Source organism: Phoenix dactylifera, chromosome 5 (assembly GCF_051530095.1).
Source record: "Phoenix dactylifera cultivar Ajwa chromosome 5, Ajwa_hap1_PhDact_Kaust_v1.1, whole genome shotgun sequence".
NCBI classification, from domain to species: Eukaryota; Viridiplantae; Streptophyta; class Magnoliopsida; order Arecales; family Arecaceae; genus Phoenix; species Phoenix dactylifera.
In genome coordinates, this window is record NC_143194.1 from 32743478 (window position 1) to 32761915 (window position 18438).

The 18438-nt window shown below is 36.8% G+C and overlaps 1 protein-coding gene across 18 annotated transcripts; it reads left to right on the forward strand.

Annotated features, from left to right (window-relative positions):
* The first annotated feature begins 1674 nt into the window (after positions 1 to 1674).
* Positions 1675 to 16459, forward strand: LOC103702966 (spermine synthase-like). 18 transcript variants are annotated; one of them, XM_008785636.5, is made up of 13 exons: positions 1675 to 1842; positions 1913 to 2038; positions 2799 to 3016; positions 3128 to 3172; positions 4599 to 4675; positions 4754 to 4876; positions 6058 to 6162; positions 6242 to 6314; positions 6507 to 6578; positions 11364 to 11559; positions 14251 to 14380; positions 14555 to 14629; positions 16203 to 16459. In XM_008785636.5, exons 3-13 carry the CDS (start codon positions 2830 to 2832, stop codon positions 16272 to 16274), a joined length of 1155 nt encoding a protein of 384 aa, XP_008783858.1. In that variant the 5' UTR covers positions 1675 to 1842; positions 1913 to 2038; positions 2799 to 2829; the 3' UTR covers positions 16275 to 16459. The 18 variants fall into 18 exon arrangements, 14 of the variants coding, with proteins under 14 accessions (XP_008783858.1, XP_008783855.1, XP_088578587.1 ...); XR_016413323.1 differs by adding an exon at positions 13097 to 13142 and having other exon boundaries at positions 1680 to 1842; positions 1913 to 3016; XM_008785633.5 differs by having other exon boundaries at positions 4599 to 4876.
* Positions 16460 to 18438: the final 1979 nt, after the last annotated feature.

Here is an 18438-nt window from a genome sequence, read left to right on the forward strand (position 1 = left end):
TGATCTCAATTCTAAAATCTAAAAAAGTTAGTTGAGAAAAGGAATAAAATACCGACCTTGTGATTATAATAAACAAATGCTACTTATTTATAATTTTCATTTTTTTATAGTACAAATAAATCTACTTTATTAAAGAAATTAGTTGGCAAGCCTCTCAAAAAATGGTTGTTAATGTTCATCAAGAAATGGAGGGAGAAAGAAAAGCAGGTGGAAGTACTAGTCTCTTTTATTTATTATTATTATTATTCTTTCTTGTTGTTGTTGGCTCAAAGAAGCACCAGTCATCACTCTCTTTTCTCTTTTGACTACCACAATAAATACAAATAATCTTCGTACTTTGTTAGAATTGTCAAAGTGCCTCCAGAAGAAGGGGAACAAATATTGTTAACTTTGTGGTCTTGAATCCCCCCAGATATTGTCATTATATGTGGATAGCTAGATGTGGAACGGATGCACATGAAGCATTAATTATCTTGTAATGTCGCACGTAGCATAAAGTCTAAACCTCCCAATCACAATCATGATGCGCATTACCTATAAAAATATATTGTTAAAATAATAAAAAAAAAACACCATCATTTTCTCGAAAGGAACGTACTCAGATTAAAAGCAATGGCAAAAAAAAAAAAAAAAAACTCTTCGAATCCATGTGCACTTAAAAATCGATCGCTTTGGCTATAGTAGTTCCTAGGACGCAGCTCCTCATCTTTGAGGACATGTCGTGTCTGTGAATAGTAACCACTAATTGATGGCATACGTTCAACATGCACGTCCAATCAAGAGATGCGCGATGATATTTGATGGTTTTTGTCCAATCCAAAGGTACGTGGCTCTTCCAGTCCTCCAAAAAAAAAAAAAAAAAAAAAAAATCACTTGCACAAGATGAGCAGCAGCAGAAGAGAAAAAAATAATAATAATGATCCCGTCAACAAGGGCATTCATCTTTCGAAATATATACAAAATTTGGTAGACGTCATATTTTTGTAGCACGCCGGATGTCCTCTAGAAGCAATCGAACACCTCTGATTCCTATTGTAGAATTTATTTAATTATTTTTACTGAGTCTCTCTTTAGGATGATGCACCGAGTTTCTAGAACTCGGCATCCTCCCAAGCAATTTTGAGTCCCGCCCTCATAATTGATAACTCAAAGTTGCCCCGCTCTATCGCCATAATCACCCTAAACTCGTGATCTTTAATCACTAAGGCAACACCATGCTGCCTCCGACAGCTGACAAAGGACAGGCCTCTCGTCGTAGCACTCCTCTAAGTTCCGAGAACGTGTGGCAGCGCGGTGGTTAGCCGCGGACCAAAAAGTTTAGGTGGGCCGGGCCCAAAACCGTGGCTGTTTTTGGGTAGAGGAGACGTCGCCCTTATTTCTTTTTGGAATAATGGAGCGATACGGCGGTGGCAAGCATTCACAACCATTCCCATTCGGAAAGTTATCTACACGCTGTCAGTAGCGCCCACCAATCACGCGACGCCGTCTCTTTGATGATGAAGGAAGTCCGTGAAGGTTATTGAAAAGGAGTTCGTCGTCACGGCACTACGCTATCGTCGACTCGCGCCTCGAAGACCGAACCAAAACGGATTGAGGGCAAATCGGTCTTTTCGTGAAAAGAGGTGATGATCCCCGTCCACCTCTATAAATTCCCCCTGCCCGCTCCGACATCGCATCTCGAAAACTCGAACAGTGAGTGAGACCGAGAGAGGGAGCGAGCGGGAGCTATAAGGGTAATTTACTCGATAACGGAGAAGCATAAGGAGTTCCAAAGCGACCTACTCTTTCTCCAAGAAGGCATCTGTCGACGCCTTTCTTTCCCTCGTTCGCCATTGGAACCCGGTAAGCCGAGCCGATCGCCTCCTCCCTTCTCTTTCTCGGACTTCTTGCTGAGTTCTTACGCTTCCGCTAGGGCTCGGTGAAACCCTAGGTCGTTGGTCGGCGATCTCGCTCTGGAGACGCTTCAGTTAGCGTGGCAGGGGAATCGAATCTTGATTTCTTGATTCTTGCGTTTGTGGATAACTGTCGGTTACTTCCTGTACGTGATCTTCTAGGTTTTTATGGTTTTTTCTTTTGCTGTTTTAGTTGCTCGTTTTCGAAGATTTATTGGAGTTTTCTCTCCGATTTGTCTCTCTCTTCTTCGAGGTTTCTGTGGTCGGCTGGGTTTGATTTGTTGTATCATGTCTTTCTTTCGGAGAATCAGATCGTTCTCAGTGGTGATTCATGTTTGGTTGCGTTTTTAATCTTTCGTCATTGCGATTTATGCTTGTTGGTTGCATTCTTGTTCTTTTGTCGGTGCGGTTCATGTTCGGTTTCTTTGTTTTTGAATAACGGTGAGGGACTCTTGATTTCTTGATTCGTATCGTGGTTGCTAGTCAGTTGCTTCTTTATTTTTATGTCGGGGTTGATTGTGATATTAGAACATCTTTTGCTGTTTTTGTTGCCTGTTTCGGAAGATTTCTTGAAGGTTTCCCAAAATTCGCTTTTGTTTGTCTAGATTTCCATGGTTGGTTCTCATTAGAGTCTTTGATAAGTGTCCAGTTTCATTCTTTTTGGACAATGGCTAGAGGCTCTTGATTTCTTGATCTGTAGCGTTCTGGGTACTTTTTTCAGTTGCTTCTTGAGGTCCTTTCAATGGAGATGATTTTGATTCTTCCTGAAGATTTGAATTTTCCCAAGATCTATATATGTTCTTCTAGTTTTCTCTGCTTTTTTCCTTTTGGTGTCTTCCTTTTGGGAAATAAAATCTTTCTTCCGTGTAGCTCATGCTCGTTTGCTTTCTTTTCTGACTTGGTGAGATACTTGAAACGGCAAAAGGAAATAGAATACATGGAGGGAGGTGGCGCAGGAAAAGATTTGGATAGGATGCAAGAAACAAATGGAAGTGGGGGAAATGGCTCCGTAAAGGTCATTCCTCCTTGCTGCTTAAAGGCAAGGGCTTCGGTGCCAGAGTCTGAGGCTAAATGTCATGCTACTGTGGTATCAGGGTGGTTCACAGAATCTCGGTCATGCTCGGGTTATTATCTGTTATTTGTATCTGAATTTTGTTATTATCCTGACAATGATGATAGGTATATGAGGTGGTTTAATTTACAGTTCTTTTTTCCTTGCTATGGAATTGTTGCAGGTAAAGCTGGCAAGGTCTTGTTCTACAATAATCCTATGTGGCCAGGTACCCTCTCTTAAATTTCATGTTCAGTGTGTGCGCTTGTGTAGTTTCTATATACACATCTATGTATATATGATATATACACATCTATGTATATATGGTTTTTCTAGTCATGGACTTGCTTGACCTGACTCAGCCAATAACCCCACAAATGCCAAAAGCATTCAAAACATGTGAGGAGTATCTGGACCATATCCTCATCATACTGAGACCCTTGCCATTAAGTAAATGAATATTTATGCAAATTGTTTGTTATTTACTAGGTTATATTCAGGTTCTGGTATGATACTTCTACAAGATGTGGCATTCCTACCCTAAGAAATTATTAATTCTTCGCATGACGAGGCATGCCTTGAAGTTTTAAGATATTTATATTCAATTGGAGCCCTGCAAGGATGCTGAGGTATCAGATATACCTGGATACGTATTTGTGCTTGGCTTGTTTCTTAGTTTAGGATATTTATATTCTCTAGGAGCTCCTCAAATGTTCTAGGGAAACTTTCACTATGATGGACATTAATTTTTGAATTTTCAAACTCATTTTGTTGAACCATATTTTTAGATTGTTTGTCCTTTTGGATAAGGATTGCTTAAGTTCTGAATTGGTCTACAAAGTTAAGGCTTCCTCTAGTCCTCAGCCTGGTGAGATATTCATCTTATGTATTATGATCTTGATTATGTATGTCCATGTCTGTGATATGATTTTTTCCCCTCTAATGAAGATAGCCATAACATCCCTAATTGACTTGATTGCACTTTATAGTTGGCAAGTTAGTATGCATTAACTCCTTTTTTGACTATCACTTTTCATAGTTGGCCTTATATTGGAGTTACCAAATCTTTTTTGTGTTTTGTGGTGATAGTCCAAGGATTGCCATACCACCCCGTATTGCTAGATACGGGGCATATCATACCATACCGAGAGGAAACTGGTACAAAACTCAATTTTAAATCGGTACAAACCCCATACCGCCTTGTACCCCATTCCATACCGCCTCATACCGAGGCGTACACCGACCTGTACCGAGGCGTACCGAACGTACCGACCTTTATTGAGGCGTACCAAGATAAAAATTGAGAAAAGTGGTTGAAAGCTATTTCGGTACATGATGCGTATCGTACCGTACCGAACCTGTAAAATACCGATATGGTACGCGGTACTGAGATTGCGGACCTTGGGTGATACCAATCTGGCATGATGTCTATGCATAGCTTAAACCATTTGCTCTGTTGTCTGCAAAAATAGGTTCAATATGAACTTTAACGTTGAATCTTTTTTGCTTGATACTCCCTTGTATTGTAGCATTATCATTTGCTTTGTGCATATATGAGATTTCTTTTGTGCATTACAACATATTACTCAATGTTGACCTATATCGAATTGTGAATTCTTATATCTATTCCATGTGAATTTAATTGCTGCATACAGGAGAAACTCATTCCTTGGAAGTGGAGAAGATTCTATACCAGGGGAGGTCAGAGTACCAAGAAATATTGGTTTTTGAGGTTTTTCTTAATCTTGTTTGTAGACATTTAACTATCTTGAATATTTTGAGCTCTCTTTTATGCTGCTTTCCTATGCAGTCTAAGACATATGGAAAAGTGCTTGTGCTTGATGGCATTGTCCAGCTGACGGATAAAGATGAATGTGCTTACCAGGAGATGATTGCCCACCTTCCTCTGTGTTCAATTCCATCCCCCAAACATGTAACTTTACTGTTCTAAGCCTTTCTTTGTCTAATTACTTTTGGTACTTGATAAATTTTCAAACTGCGAAAGACAGCATGCTGCACTTGTAGCTTCCATGGTTAGGCACTTGCATGGTGTGACATCACATTTTACCATCTGTGCTTTAAGCTGATATGCCTTTGTTTCTCTATGTTAACATTACAAGTTAATGTTAAGATCATGCATCTATTAGTTCACTTGCCACTTCATCTATTCAGTATCAGTGGGACTTGTTAGTAATTCTTTCGTTTCATATTTCTATAGGAAGAACAAAGAGGTGAAGAGAGAAGGTGATGGTGATTTCATGCTAATGCTAAGACTGTTTGTGCTTGATGATGATATTCACTTTTTTCTCCATGTTAACATTAGAAGGTTAATGTTAAGATCATGAATCTATTAATTCACTTGTCATTGCATCAATTCACTATAAGTGGGACTTGTTAATAATTCTTTTGTATCATATTTCCATAGTAAAGTCAAAGAGGTCGACAATAGAAGAGAGAAGGTGGTGGTGATTTCTTGCATTAGATGGAGGTTTTTTCCACCCACCTTACATTTGTGGAGAAGGATATTTGTTCTAGTGCTATTGGACATGCTTCTGAGCTTTTATAATTGATTTGCGTTAATGAGCACATCAACTTCAGTTGCACATCATCTTGTTGTAGGTTATTCTAAGAACATTATGATAATGATACATTTTTATAGGTATATTATAATTTTGAAATTGTGTTCATGACGATCTAATGTTTTATTATATGAAAATGATAGTGATAACAAGAATCAATGCAAAGAGAGGGTGTGAAATGCTGTTCCAAGTTTCAATGTTTAAAGATTTGATAGATTCGTAGATGGCATATGTTGTTCTAAAAGTTTCTTTAGGCATGGGCTGTAGCTTGCTGGATTTATTTAGCTCTCTTGTAATTTGAGCTGACATAAACTAATAAGTGGTTTAGAAGTAGGCAGTTTGATTCTAGATGGCAGAATGGACAAAGGATCCAGAGATCTTGAGGTAAGGTTGATTATATGTATGGCATTTTAGTGAATTTTTTTCTTGTTTTTGTAATGTTAAAATGTCTCTTATCCTGTGTTAGCACTGATTTTTACAATACAAATAGCAATTATTCATGCTATGACAAGCTAAACAAGACTATTCAATGCAGGTTTTAGTCGTTGGAGGTGGTGATGGTGGTGTGCTTCGAGAAGTTTCTAGACATAGTTCTGTGGAGGTCATAGATATTTGTGAAATAGATAAGCTGGTGATAGATGTGAGTGTGTTAGGAATTTCTTTACCTTCTCATGTCACGGATATTCTCTTTTGTGGTTAAATATGTATGTGTTATGCAGGTTTGTAAAGAATTCTTCCCACATCTATCTGTTGGGTTTGAGGATCCTCGAGTTCGACTTCATGTTGGTGATGGTATGTTAAGAAATTGGCATATGCATGCCATTAATTGAGCAGTTTGTATTTATGGCATTGCTGTGGTTGGCAATTTGCGTCAATGTGTACTGTTATTATGGAATGTGAAGTCATATAAGCAATTAGTTTCTAGTTGCAGCTTTACCTACTTATGCTTAACATTTTCCTGGGTAATATGTGGGCTTCTTACAGCTGTTGAGTATATGCAAAATGTTCCTGAAGGGATGTATGATGCCATCATTGTTGATTCCTCTGATCCAATAGGTGAGCTGCAGTTACCACTTCTCTTCAGGTAAATTTTATAATGGTGTTATAGTTCATCTAGAAATCATTGAGGGTGAAAATTTTCATGTCTAGATGCTAAATCTTTAAAATATTATCTTTGCTTAGAAGAAATCACTTCTTATATCGTTGCAACAGGCTGCTCAAAACTTAAATGATCTATTAGAAGGCAATAGCCAATAATTTATATTCACAGACGTACAAAGCTGTCAGTATTTTTACAGGGGTAGTGGAATTATTATTACACATAGATGTACAATGTCAAATGGTATCATTCAGTTAGGTAATCACTAACACTATTAGATATGAATGTACAAGTGCTGTTCCCTACCATGCTGTTTTATATGTGCTCCTTATCTTTTTATTATTTTGCATGTAATTGAATTATTGTTTTTTAAAATAATCTGGTCGGCCTTATTGATGATGTTCCCACTTGTATAGGTGCTTAAACTTTATATGGTCTGTATCTAGGCTGTGGGATGTTCCTCCTTCAGCCAGTCACATAGTAATATTCGGTCGTTTGTAACGCTTCATGATCTCTGTTATATAGTTGCTTAAACTTCATAAGGTCAACACATCTAGGTTGTGGGATGTTCCTCCTTTGGCTAGTATAGTATTGTGTTAGCTTTCCTTTTGGTCTTCTGTAACCCTTTATGATTAGAGGGAGAAAGGTTCTCCATCTCGGTACTGGACCCCGTACTGGTGCCACACTAGCAGTGTCGGTACGGAATCTTTTCGTTGTACCAAGTGTTAGTACGCCACCTATATTGTGTATCGGTACCGAACTGGTACAATATGGTACGCACAATACTGCCTGGTTCGAGTCAGTACGATGAACCATGAGAGGGAGAATCCACCATTTATTTGCTAGTGATATCCATCTTTTTTTTGTAGGTCACATCGGGCTTTTTTCTCCCAAACTTTTTGAGGTCCAAGCAATCTTATGTGTATTGACCCATTGAGATGTTATGAACTTTATGCACATCGTGCCTTTTCTCTTCAATTTAATGACCTTATATGCGAGAAATCCTTTGCTCGACCTATCATCTTCTGTTGAAAACTTGCACAATCTTGTCTCCGATTCACATCTCAATCTTGGATGGCATCATCCATTGCAGCATCTTCATTCTATTGTGTTTACTTCAAGCTGATTTTTTTTAAAAAAAAACATGTAGTAGGGTTTTCCTTATATTTTTCTTTCCACCATCATTTTGGCTCCATAGTGGAACTCTATTTTCTTTGTTGGTATGATTGTTGCACCAATCAGTGATTCTTGGTGGTGCTTCATAACTTCATGTTTCATTGTGCATTGCCATCTGGACTTACTTTTTTATTTCATCTCCCCTTGTTGGTGCCTTCATTGAGATTCATAACCTTCATTTCCCTGCCTAGAACAAATCATTGTTCAATTACTTGTCAACATCAATAGCATGCATATTGGTGACATCATCTGTTCTGTTGAAATTGCATGTCATTGTACATCATTCAAGCTGACTTTGCTAGCCGGCTAGCTCTGTGGCCAGCTGACTTTGCTAGCTGCTTCATTCTACTGGCATGGTTCTATCAACCCTTTCATGTTGCAGCTCTGTGGGGTACGTCATTCTTCCAGTAGATCACGTAGAAGCTGGGTTCCCTGCTGTGCTTTGACACCAACTGTGACATACATGCAAATAGGGGTGTAAAAGGGCTGAACTTGAGCGAGCTGACCCCAGCTCCAGCTCGGTTTGATTGACAACTAGGCTGGGTCGAGCTCAGCTTGAGTTCAACTGCAGCTCAGAGAACATGGCTTGAGCATGGGTCATTTAGAACTTGAGCTTGCTCGATTAGCTTGATTGCTTTTTTTTCGGAGGGGGGGGGGGGGTTGCGGTGCAAGATCTAGGGCCATCAATCAAGAAATGTGGGGTGGCCACGGATATGACAAAGGTGGTCATGGTGAGGCGGAGCTCTAAATGGAAGCGAAGCTGGGGTGATGAAGGGGCTGAGAAGATCTAGTGGCCGGTGAGATCGATGACCTGCAGAAATCAAGGAGATTGTTGGCTGGAAGTTGGTGACACAGAGATGAGATCTTATGGCTTGCTGCTGCTGCCATTAGAGAGTGTGAGAGAAGGGAAAGGAAGGGGAAGGGAAAAAATAATGGAGAGAAGAGAAAGATTAGAGCTGATCTTGGGTTTCCCCTCTTTGGATCCCCTTTTTTTAAAAGGATTTTGGTCTCAACCATTGGTCTTGATTCCAGTAGATGGGAAAACTAAAACTCTGATATAACTTGATCTCCTTCAAGTTAATGATCTTAACTCTTAGACATCATCTGTATCTGAAATACTTTTATATTAGAAATAAAAATAACAGAAAATATAAAATATATATTTGAGCTATATTGAGATGATTATAAGCAAGGGTTCGCTGTACTGTACCGAACTAGGCGGTATGGAGTATATTGTAACGTACCGGTTTGGTACCGGTATACAATATGAGGGGTGTAATAACACTCGATACGCCGAATAGGCTCTGAATTGTACCGTACCGACACAGTGATAATGTGGTTTCGATACAAGGCCTGGTATTCATTACTGAGACGGCTTATCTTGATTATAAGCGAGCGGTCCAGCTTTTGTTTTGCTTGCTTATGTTGAGCTCATAATCTTTGCTTATATTCAGCTTATACTAATTAAGCAAGCTTATTTCCCTCTGAATTATGAGCCGAACATGAGCTGCTTACGAACAGCTTGCTTGTTTGACAACCCTATATCCAACTGCCTTTGCTGTCTTATTCTGCTTGCAACGTAAACAATTATGCTCCATTTTGCTTCTTCAGTGCCATCTTATCTCACCTATAGCGATCTTAGTTTTGATCACTTGATTCTATTTTTCTGGTAAATCACTTGGGTATGTAAATGCTACTCAAGCGGCCTTGCTTTGGTTTGACACACTATGACATCTATCCAACTGCCTTAGGTGTTTTTGCAGCTTATGTGGTTTGTGGGTATATGTGGCTACTATTTTTTAATTATTTTAAAATAAGTATAATATATCAAGTACAATAAAAACAAAAAAATAATATATTACTGGGCTCCCTCACTCCGGCCTATCCGATGAAGTTTCTCCCGTAGAAGACAGCTTCATTTCCAGTAGAAGATCTTGCTTGCCAAACTATCTCCCCGGTATATCTATCAATCATTGGGAAAACATCTCTATCCACGGGTACTAACGTTTATCCATTGGAAGGCAACTTCAAAATCTTAGACTTGTAACGGACTCCGTCCACGCTCAGTAACACCTGTTGTTGGGTCTGTGCTCATAAGGTTGCCCATGACCGAAAGACCGATCGCGACACAATTGTCAGATTAGAACTGTCTCAGTTGGAGGGTGCCAACACTTGGTCTTAGATCCTCTTTTCGTAGCGGCCAAAGCAGTAAGCAGTAGTTTTCGCTTCGTTTTGAGTTGAGTTCCTTTCTACAGGGACGCCCAAGCAGCGGGGATATGTCAAGTGAAAATGGAGATTCAAAAAAGGTTGGAACTATTTGAACACGACGTTTTTTGGGGAGTCTGAGGATCCTTCGATCCGTCCGATGGGACGCTCGATATAAATGAAATGTTGGCCTCTTCGCTTCAAATGGTAGGGTAGCCGGGCGATCCGTTTTCTTTTCCTTTTCTTTGAAATCAGCAACGGACCTTATTTCTTCAACAATAGAAACACGTGACATATTTGCAAAAATAGAGATTTTAGGCGCAATAGAAAGGAATGCTGTCACCGGGGTGGGTGAACCCTCATAGATATCAGGTGCCCACATATATTGAGTCAAAAGATATTAATAACAATATCTATGAGGGTAAATTTTTGTGGATCAATAATAGCAATATTAATAACAATAACAGCTAATAATTAGTGCTTATTACTTGACTATGACATAGTCAATATTTTATCACTATTAATGCTTGTATTAGGCCTACCTGAAACCCATATCAAACCTAATCATCACCTCATGGCCCACGTAAGAGTGGGCTATATATGCAGCTCCAGAATGCAATGGGCTCACATATGTAGCTTTATGATACTAAGCAGGTTGTATATGCAATCATGCAATGCTAAGCTGACAGTTTTTTTTCCTTTTTATAATATATGCTGTATGAGTGCATGTAGTATTGCATATAGGCAACGCAGGCAGTCAAGAGACCGCATGTCCTGTGCAACAATATGCACTGCATTTTACAACACTTTTTTTTTTCAAAGATACATCATTGTTTTTTTTTTCTAACATGAATTCTAAGTATATATATATTACAGCATAAATTTATTTGTTATACTGTCTTTCTTTGCTACTTTTATTTTTGTTGTATTAGTATCTTTATAGGGTATATATGTATTCTTCATATATGAGCCTCCAAATGTGCTGCCATGCTCGGATGTCATCTCTTACGTTTATTGGTTTAATGCCCTTATGAAAAAGTTCATCGAGTTCAGCACTTGCTCACCGAAGTCATTTTGAAAGAAAGCATCTTTATTGTGACTTCAATAATTTATTTTTGAAATGGTTCCAATAGTCTTCAATTAGTTATATAGACGACTGCATATCCACATGCGACTAGAACAGCCAAACCATGGTGCTCCCTGGCACCTTCATAAAAGCATGTTACTCTATGCAACTGAAGAAGTCTGGAATCAATGTTTTCTTGCTTTTCCTTTTGTGCTTTCTTTAATGTTATGTTTCTTTTTTCTAGTACATTTATCATTAGTGTTGCACACTGAACCTTCCCCCCATTGATTTACAGGGCCAGCTCAGGAACTTGTGGAAAGGCCATTTTTTGACACAATTGCAAGGGCATTAAAGCCTGGTGGTGTTCTTTGTAATCAAGCAGAAAGCATGTGGCTGCATACCCATCTTATTCAGGATATGCTTTCTATTTGTCTTGAAACATTTAAGGGTTCTGTCCGATATGCCTGGACAAGTGTACCCACATATCCTAGGTACTTTTACAGTTTTATTTTTCTTTTTTTGAGAATAGTTTTTGGTTATCTTTATCTGATCCTCAGAAGCTTTCGAACATGATGTTTGGCACAATGGCGGTTACAATAATGTTGCACTCTGTTTCTCTTATGTCTGTAACAGAGTGCCTGGTTCCTCCTGAAGCTTTTGATATCAGGAGTCTACTTCAGGTTGGGCATAGATAGACTTAACACTTGGACAGAAGTCTCCATTAGACAGTTTGGTATTGCATACAGCACCCAATCATGTTAAATGATTACAACGTGCTGATTTTGGTGCATGAAAGTGGGCAAGGGCTCTATGGATGAATGGCATCCATGTCTATGTGATGCCTCTTATAACTTAGTGACTGAGGTAGCCAAGCATCCATATAGCCCCCAAGTGTAGCCTTATTACAAGTTTGATATTGAAGAATAATTCAGCTAGTGATAAAATCTTGAATTTAGGAAAATGTAAAAAAATATTAATATGGAGAGTTAGATGGTCACGTGGATGGGAATTTAAGAAAGAAGAATGCTACAATGGTATCCTGGTACTCTGTCGCCAAGCAATAAGCATAGGTTGACAACAACAATGATGACATTAGCAATCACTTATCTGTGAACATTTGCTGATTAATGAATTCTTAGTAGTGAATGTTTCATGAATATGTTAAAATTAATTTGTGAATAGTTCAAGAACCAACCTTTGAATTATTTGAAGGTTTTTTGATTGTCTAGTAGTATATTGTATAAATTGTTTAGCAATGAGTTGAAAAATTGAAAGTATTGGGACTTTTTATGTAGCAACATCTCTCTTTTTCACCTGAAGGAAAACTTTCATTATGATTATTTGTTCTCGTCATCATAAATTGTAACTTGCTGGATTATTTGCCATCTTGTTATGCTATACTGTACTAGCTAGTGTATCAATTTGAGATAATTTCTTTACAACTTACTTAAACATTCTAACTCTTTTTTTTCCCCTTAATTTTGGGGGAAGGGATTTGCTATCAGTTTGAACATGTAATCTTGTTTATATGATTTTATCTTTAAGATGTGTTCCCTGGAGAGAAAGGTATATTAAGTTTTCCGCAGGGGAAACTTTTCTAGTTTATTTGTTTTTAATCCTGTGAAACATATAGACTGACTTATGACTGCTTGTATGCTAGCATTTTGTTTGTCTCTGCAATTTTTTTCAGCAGTTACATGTAAATGTTAAATTTGAAAAGAAAAAATTTCGGGTATCTGTAGGGAAACAATAACCATGATACTCCTTATCCAACTGGTTGGCTCGTTCAAATCCTCCTACCCCTTTAATTCCTAATATGGGCAGCAGTCACTGTCAATTGTAGTAGCAAAATCACCTTTCACTGATGCTATCTGCATTGTCTTCGAGTTCTCTCTTACTAATATCTGGTCCTGCTTTTCAACTCCAAGTGTTTCTCTTTACATGGCTCTGTAATCTCAAGATTGCTACTGAACAGTTTGTAATAACAAAAGAATAGTTGGCTAACTCATTGAAGTTGATGATGGTCAGCAATCGTCTTCGCTCCTTGTAGCCAGTGGCTGATCCAGGATATGATGTAAGTTGGGACAATCCTGATAACTACTGTTCATGAATACATCCAACATAAAAGTTTTTTTAGAGGAATAACAAAATTATAAAAAAATACATCTCATTAAAATCTATTGAAGTGTTCATTTAAATAATACAAGCAAGCCAGTATAAGATAGAAGTATAAAATAATAAAGAAGAAGATAAATGAAAAATAAATTGATCCCTAGTGAGAAGTCTGTAATATTTCACCGACCACTGTTTCTTGTATGTATAACATTTTAAACAAAAGCTCTAACCAAAAACAGTGCAATGACTATATATAAAAGAAAAAGTTAAACATGCACAAGGGAAACAATAATAATAAGATAAAATGAAAACGACGAGCCCTCCTCTCTCTCTCTTGGAACTTGGTAAGGGCATATGACTGCAAGAAGCTTGCTGCCTCTTCACAGGTTCTGTTTTATCTCCTTTATTCCAAGATGGTTGCCAAGTTATCCTGAACCGGAAAGCCAAAAACGGGCAGATCATGATCGGGTTAAGAAAAAAAAAAGAGTCATTGTTAAGGGATGAGGCTAAAAGAATACTAACTCTCTTTATCTATCAAAAATCTAATGGCCCAAGATTTTTACTCGGCATTTGAAAAAAAAAATCATATTGTTAAGGGATGAGGCTAAAAGAATACTAACTCTCTTTATCTATCAAAAATCTAATGGCCCAAGATTTTTACTCGGCATTTGAAAAAAAAAATCATATTATAAGTTGGTTCTTCGTTCAGAAGGAACCAGTAAAGTTTCCCACTTGAGATCATGCATATCTAAATGAGAATCATGATTTAAATAGAAAAGTTTGAATTAACTCCAAAAGAGATGAGTAGTTGTGGACTGTTACAGCTACTCCAAAAGTTTTTTTCCCCTTGACTGCCATGATAGGAGTGCATGACATCAGTTAGCAATAAAATGGAGCAAATAGCACTCTCAAATATCTGAGACATTTCTCCAATCCAGGGGGCCAACTGCACCCCCAACCCCCTGGCTCCACCAATGTTTGTACCTTATGAGACAATCTTAGCAATATGGAATGGCTACAGTTTAGATTCGCTTTCTTTGATGTTTCTATGTTAAATGTAAATGCAGTGGTGCAATTGGGTTTTTATTATGCGCAAAGGATGGCCCGCCAGTTAACTTCATGAACCCTATAAATCCAATTGAGAAGCAGGAACGAGCAATCAAGGTTGGGAGAGAGGTCAAATTCTATAACTCAGAGGTATTGTTATTGTTAGGAACGGTTTAAAATTTCCATTAGCCATAATTATAGTTTCACTGGCTTCTTGCACTTTCTTTTTATTTCTTCTTTCTAAATTTTAAGTGATTTGGCTGGCTGCTCATAAAGTTAATATTACATGGCATCAAGTTGGGTAACCTATTTGCTGTTTTTCAGATGCACAAAGCTGCATTCATCTTGCCATCATTTGCAAAGAGAGAGATAAATGCTGTTTATGCTTCTTCAACAATGGTAAAATTCTCATAAATTGCCTTGTTTTGCTACTCCTGCCAGATTTTTATTTTATTGGTGCATGGAAAATCATGGACTGATGACTTGAAAATGTCTTAGAAAGTTCAATCTTTGACGAGCTTTGTTATGTCAACTATAAATATGATAACTTGTCATGGGGTGCTTTGCTCAAAAAAAAAAAGACATTGGATGCAAATCATGAGTGCAACAGACTCCTATTGAGTGTTGGCTTTCTTATATAATAACAATCATTAAGGTTCCTGTAATGTTGTCCGGTATTTTGCTTTTACCCTAATGGTTGAGACTTAGGATATTTGAAGAAATAGATTAAATATACCAAGGTAGTTCTTTTTCCTGAAAATTCAAAGTCGAATCTTCTCTTTTTCAACATTATTTCCTTTATTGATTTTGAAGCGGAAAATATGCATTTCAAAACAAACATAATTGAAAAATGATTCTATAAGAGAATGATTTGAATAGTAGCTCTCAGGTGATGCCAGGAAATGCTTTTTATTTAGAGGGGTGGCTGGGTGGGGGTGGGTTCAACTGCTTTATGTGTTAAAGCAGAAAACATGCATTTTTAAAACAAACACAATTGAAAAGTTCTTCTCTGAAACGAATACTTTGAAGAGTAGCTTCCGGGTGATGCTAGGAAATGCTTATGGGGGTCCTCTGCTTTGCTTGTTGAATTTTGTGCTTTCCCCCATTTAGTGGTAACATTTTTTTTTTTTTGTCTTATTTCCACTAGTGGTACATGCGAGTTGTATGGTTCCCAGTATAACCACAACTTGCTCTGATAGGCCTGAGAAGAATGTCATATTTTGACTTGACGGTCAGGTCAAATCCTGAAAATAAGAATCAGAGCACCGCCACCCCCACCAAATCCTCAGGGCCCCAGGCGTGCATGTGCATGTTTTCTTTTCTTCTCTTCCTCCATTCTTGAGCCCTTTCCAAAATCTAATTTCTATCATTTTTCTTAACAAAAACACTTCTAGACCCTTAGAATGCCAGTGTCCTCTACTTCTCTCCCCATCTTTCTACTTTTCATTTCTTCTTTGCTCTTTTGTCCTTTCTTTTCTTGCTAATATATAGGAACCAGGGTTATCACATCCCGTGTCCGTATCAGATATTGATGCTCGTCGGATACTTTTTAGATACATGTTCTATAGTTATATTTAAGTATCTTATTTTTCAAAATTAAAAAATATTCCAAGTACTTCATGTATACACTCTATATACTTCCCCGATACCTCCGAAAATGAGAGGTTGAGGATTAATTTTGTAGTATACATTAATATCAAAATATAAAGTATGAATTATGGTCTATGAGATAATGACTAATTATGAGCTTGTAAAAGTTAATATTATGGTGTAAATTATGGATGTGCGCATGCATGTATTCTAGCCATATCATACGAAAAAGTTTACCTTTATATTTAGTGTGCTACAAAACTTATTGAAATTTCCCTATACCGCTGGTCCAGAACTTCTGCTGTTACAATCCTGAAACTATGACATGTTTCCTTTTTTCAAAAAATGCATCACCATTTCATCTATTGCTGTATTGTGGCAGGTGCAATTGAAACAGGCTGATGACATGTTGAAGACAAATGCAGCAGCAGAAAACGCAGACCTCACTTCCTAGGACCTGGTAAAATGGGTCAAGTGTATTGTATGTGTAGCGATTGAGTTGGGAGAGTAGAAAATGCCAAGTAGGGGACTTCATAATACAATTGGAGACGTATATTGCCATTGATAAATGAACTTATGATGTATCTTGTGACTAGGCCAATGTGAATGAAAAAAATAAATTTGACATTTTTCAACAAATTAGATCAGCAGATATAAGTGGGTTGCACAATATGCTCATGTTATCATATGAGATCTGTTTTCTGTGGTCCTGGCCATAAAACATGAACTTTATTCTTATTCGGGTGCATAAAATTGTGCACAGCCATTTTATGGACTTGCTAAAACAGTCACGGAGACTTGCTACATGTTCAACTTTTTTCAATGCTGGCAGTCTATGCTAAGATTAAATGTGAAGTTTGATTAAGTGAAAAATTATACAATGACATGTAATTTTGTGATTTGAGGTCTATTAATGGTTCTGGCAATTCTATGGCATCAAACAAGCTTATCTTATTGACTAATTCCTTGCCTGTTATTTCTCATGGTAGATGTAGTTTTTATCTATGGTTTTGTAACCGTGGTAGTGTTAAATTTTTTGTGCACCAAGTTACCGTGAGAGTAAACTGGGGGGCAAAGTTTGACCTTGTAAAATTCAAATAAAATATGCATGTGAAATTGAGTAGCTAAACAGTGCGTCGGAAAAAGGTATGTAATTATGTCTTTATCTTAGAAATTCTTCCTGTGTAAAATTGACAGCCTTACAGAATTTTGTATATGGAGATGTTTGTCATGCAGCATGTGCAGGTTTGCTGGTTCCAGGGGTTTGATCATTCCCAGTCTCCAAGACTGATAAAGAAGTTGGAGCGGCTAAGAGATGTGTGTAAACTTTAGAAGATTCGAAATTAGATCAACAGGTCGATCTAGGCAATGCAAGTTGGCGAATATCCAAATCAAATACGAACAAGATTTGAAATTAGATCCCATATCTGATTCAGGTTAAAACAAAATTCAACGTATATATGGTGCATTTAGATTCTGGTATATATTGAGTGCACGTGGATATTAGGTACTCATCTATGTGATACCATGCCACGCCACTATATTTGTTGATCTGTTTCTTATTTGACAAGGTGTCTTATCGGTGCCTTGGTGGTCTCATCCCTTTGAATTTCACGAGTCTTTTCCTGTGACGTTATGCGAGGAATGCAGCTGGTTATCTAGTGATCTAGTAATGACGTAGAAGAAATGATTTGTATGGTGTCCTAACATTTTTTCGGATGTAAACTAATATATATTGAGATTAGCTATAATGTGGTTAAATGTATAGGTTTAACATAATGTAGAGTCCTAACATTTTTTCAGACGCAAACTAATATACTTTGAGATCAATAATAATGTGGTTAAATGTATAGGTTTATATTTTTTAAGTCCTATTTGGCATTGCTATACATGGTAGAGTTTTTGTTCCTAGAACTTTAGATAGTAAAATTCTGCTTATAAAGCTTTTAATAGAAAGTTTATTTGCTGTTTACTAATTATATTTTCGAAGTGTTGTGAGACTTTAACATCTGTTTTATATCCTATTAAAAAAATATTTTTGGTATTATGAGATGATAATAAACGACACTGCATAATGCTTTAATTATCTAAATATTCGCATTATAAAAAACTAATATTATAAAGTATTCTTAAATTATAAATTATTTATTTTGATATTTAATCTAAATAATATGGTAAATAATAAATATTTCAATTTATAATAAAATATAACAATAATTTTATAATATTATTATATAATAATTTTCTTATTATAATATAATATTATTATATTATTATTTAGTATATTATAAAAACTATTATATTATAATACTATTAAAGTATAATAATATTAAAATAATAGCGATGGTGATGATATATAATATTATTAAAACACAATATAATAATATTATTTTTTTTATTGTATTGTTATTATATTATATTCTAAAAAATGGTTATTATAAAATACTATTAACTTATAAATTATCTTTTAATAAAAATTGTTCCATGGCTTGAACTCGGATTTTTTGGGGGAGCCTTTTGCCTAAAAAGGCAGCTTCAAGTAGATATTTCGCCTAAAAGTTCTAAATTAGAGCTTGTCCCTTTTTTTTTTTTTGATTTTTAGAGGATTCCGAAAGTTG

Excerpts from the sequence above, each read along its gene's own strand:
- LOC103702966 (XM_089930903.1), top strand. The coding sequence starts at position 2,635 with ATGGAGATGATTTTGATTCTTCCTGAAGATTTGAATTTTCCCAAGATC. Across the intron at positions 6,163-6,241 it reads TAGATAAGCTGGTGATAGAT|GTTTGTAAAGAATTCTTCCC; the intron begins GTGAGTGTGTTA and ends TGTGTTATGCAG. Across the intron at positions 14,381-14,554 it reads TCAAATTCTATAACTCAGAG|ATGCACAAAGCTGCATTCAT; the intron begins GTATTGTTATTG and ends GCTGTTTTTCAG.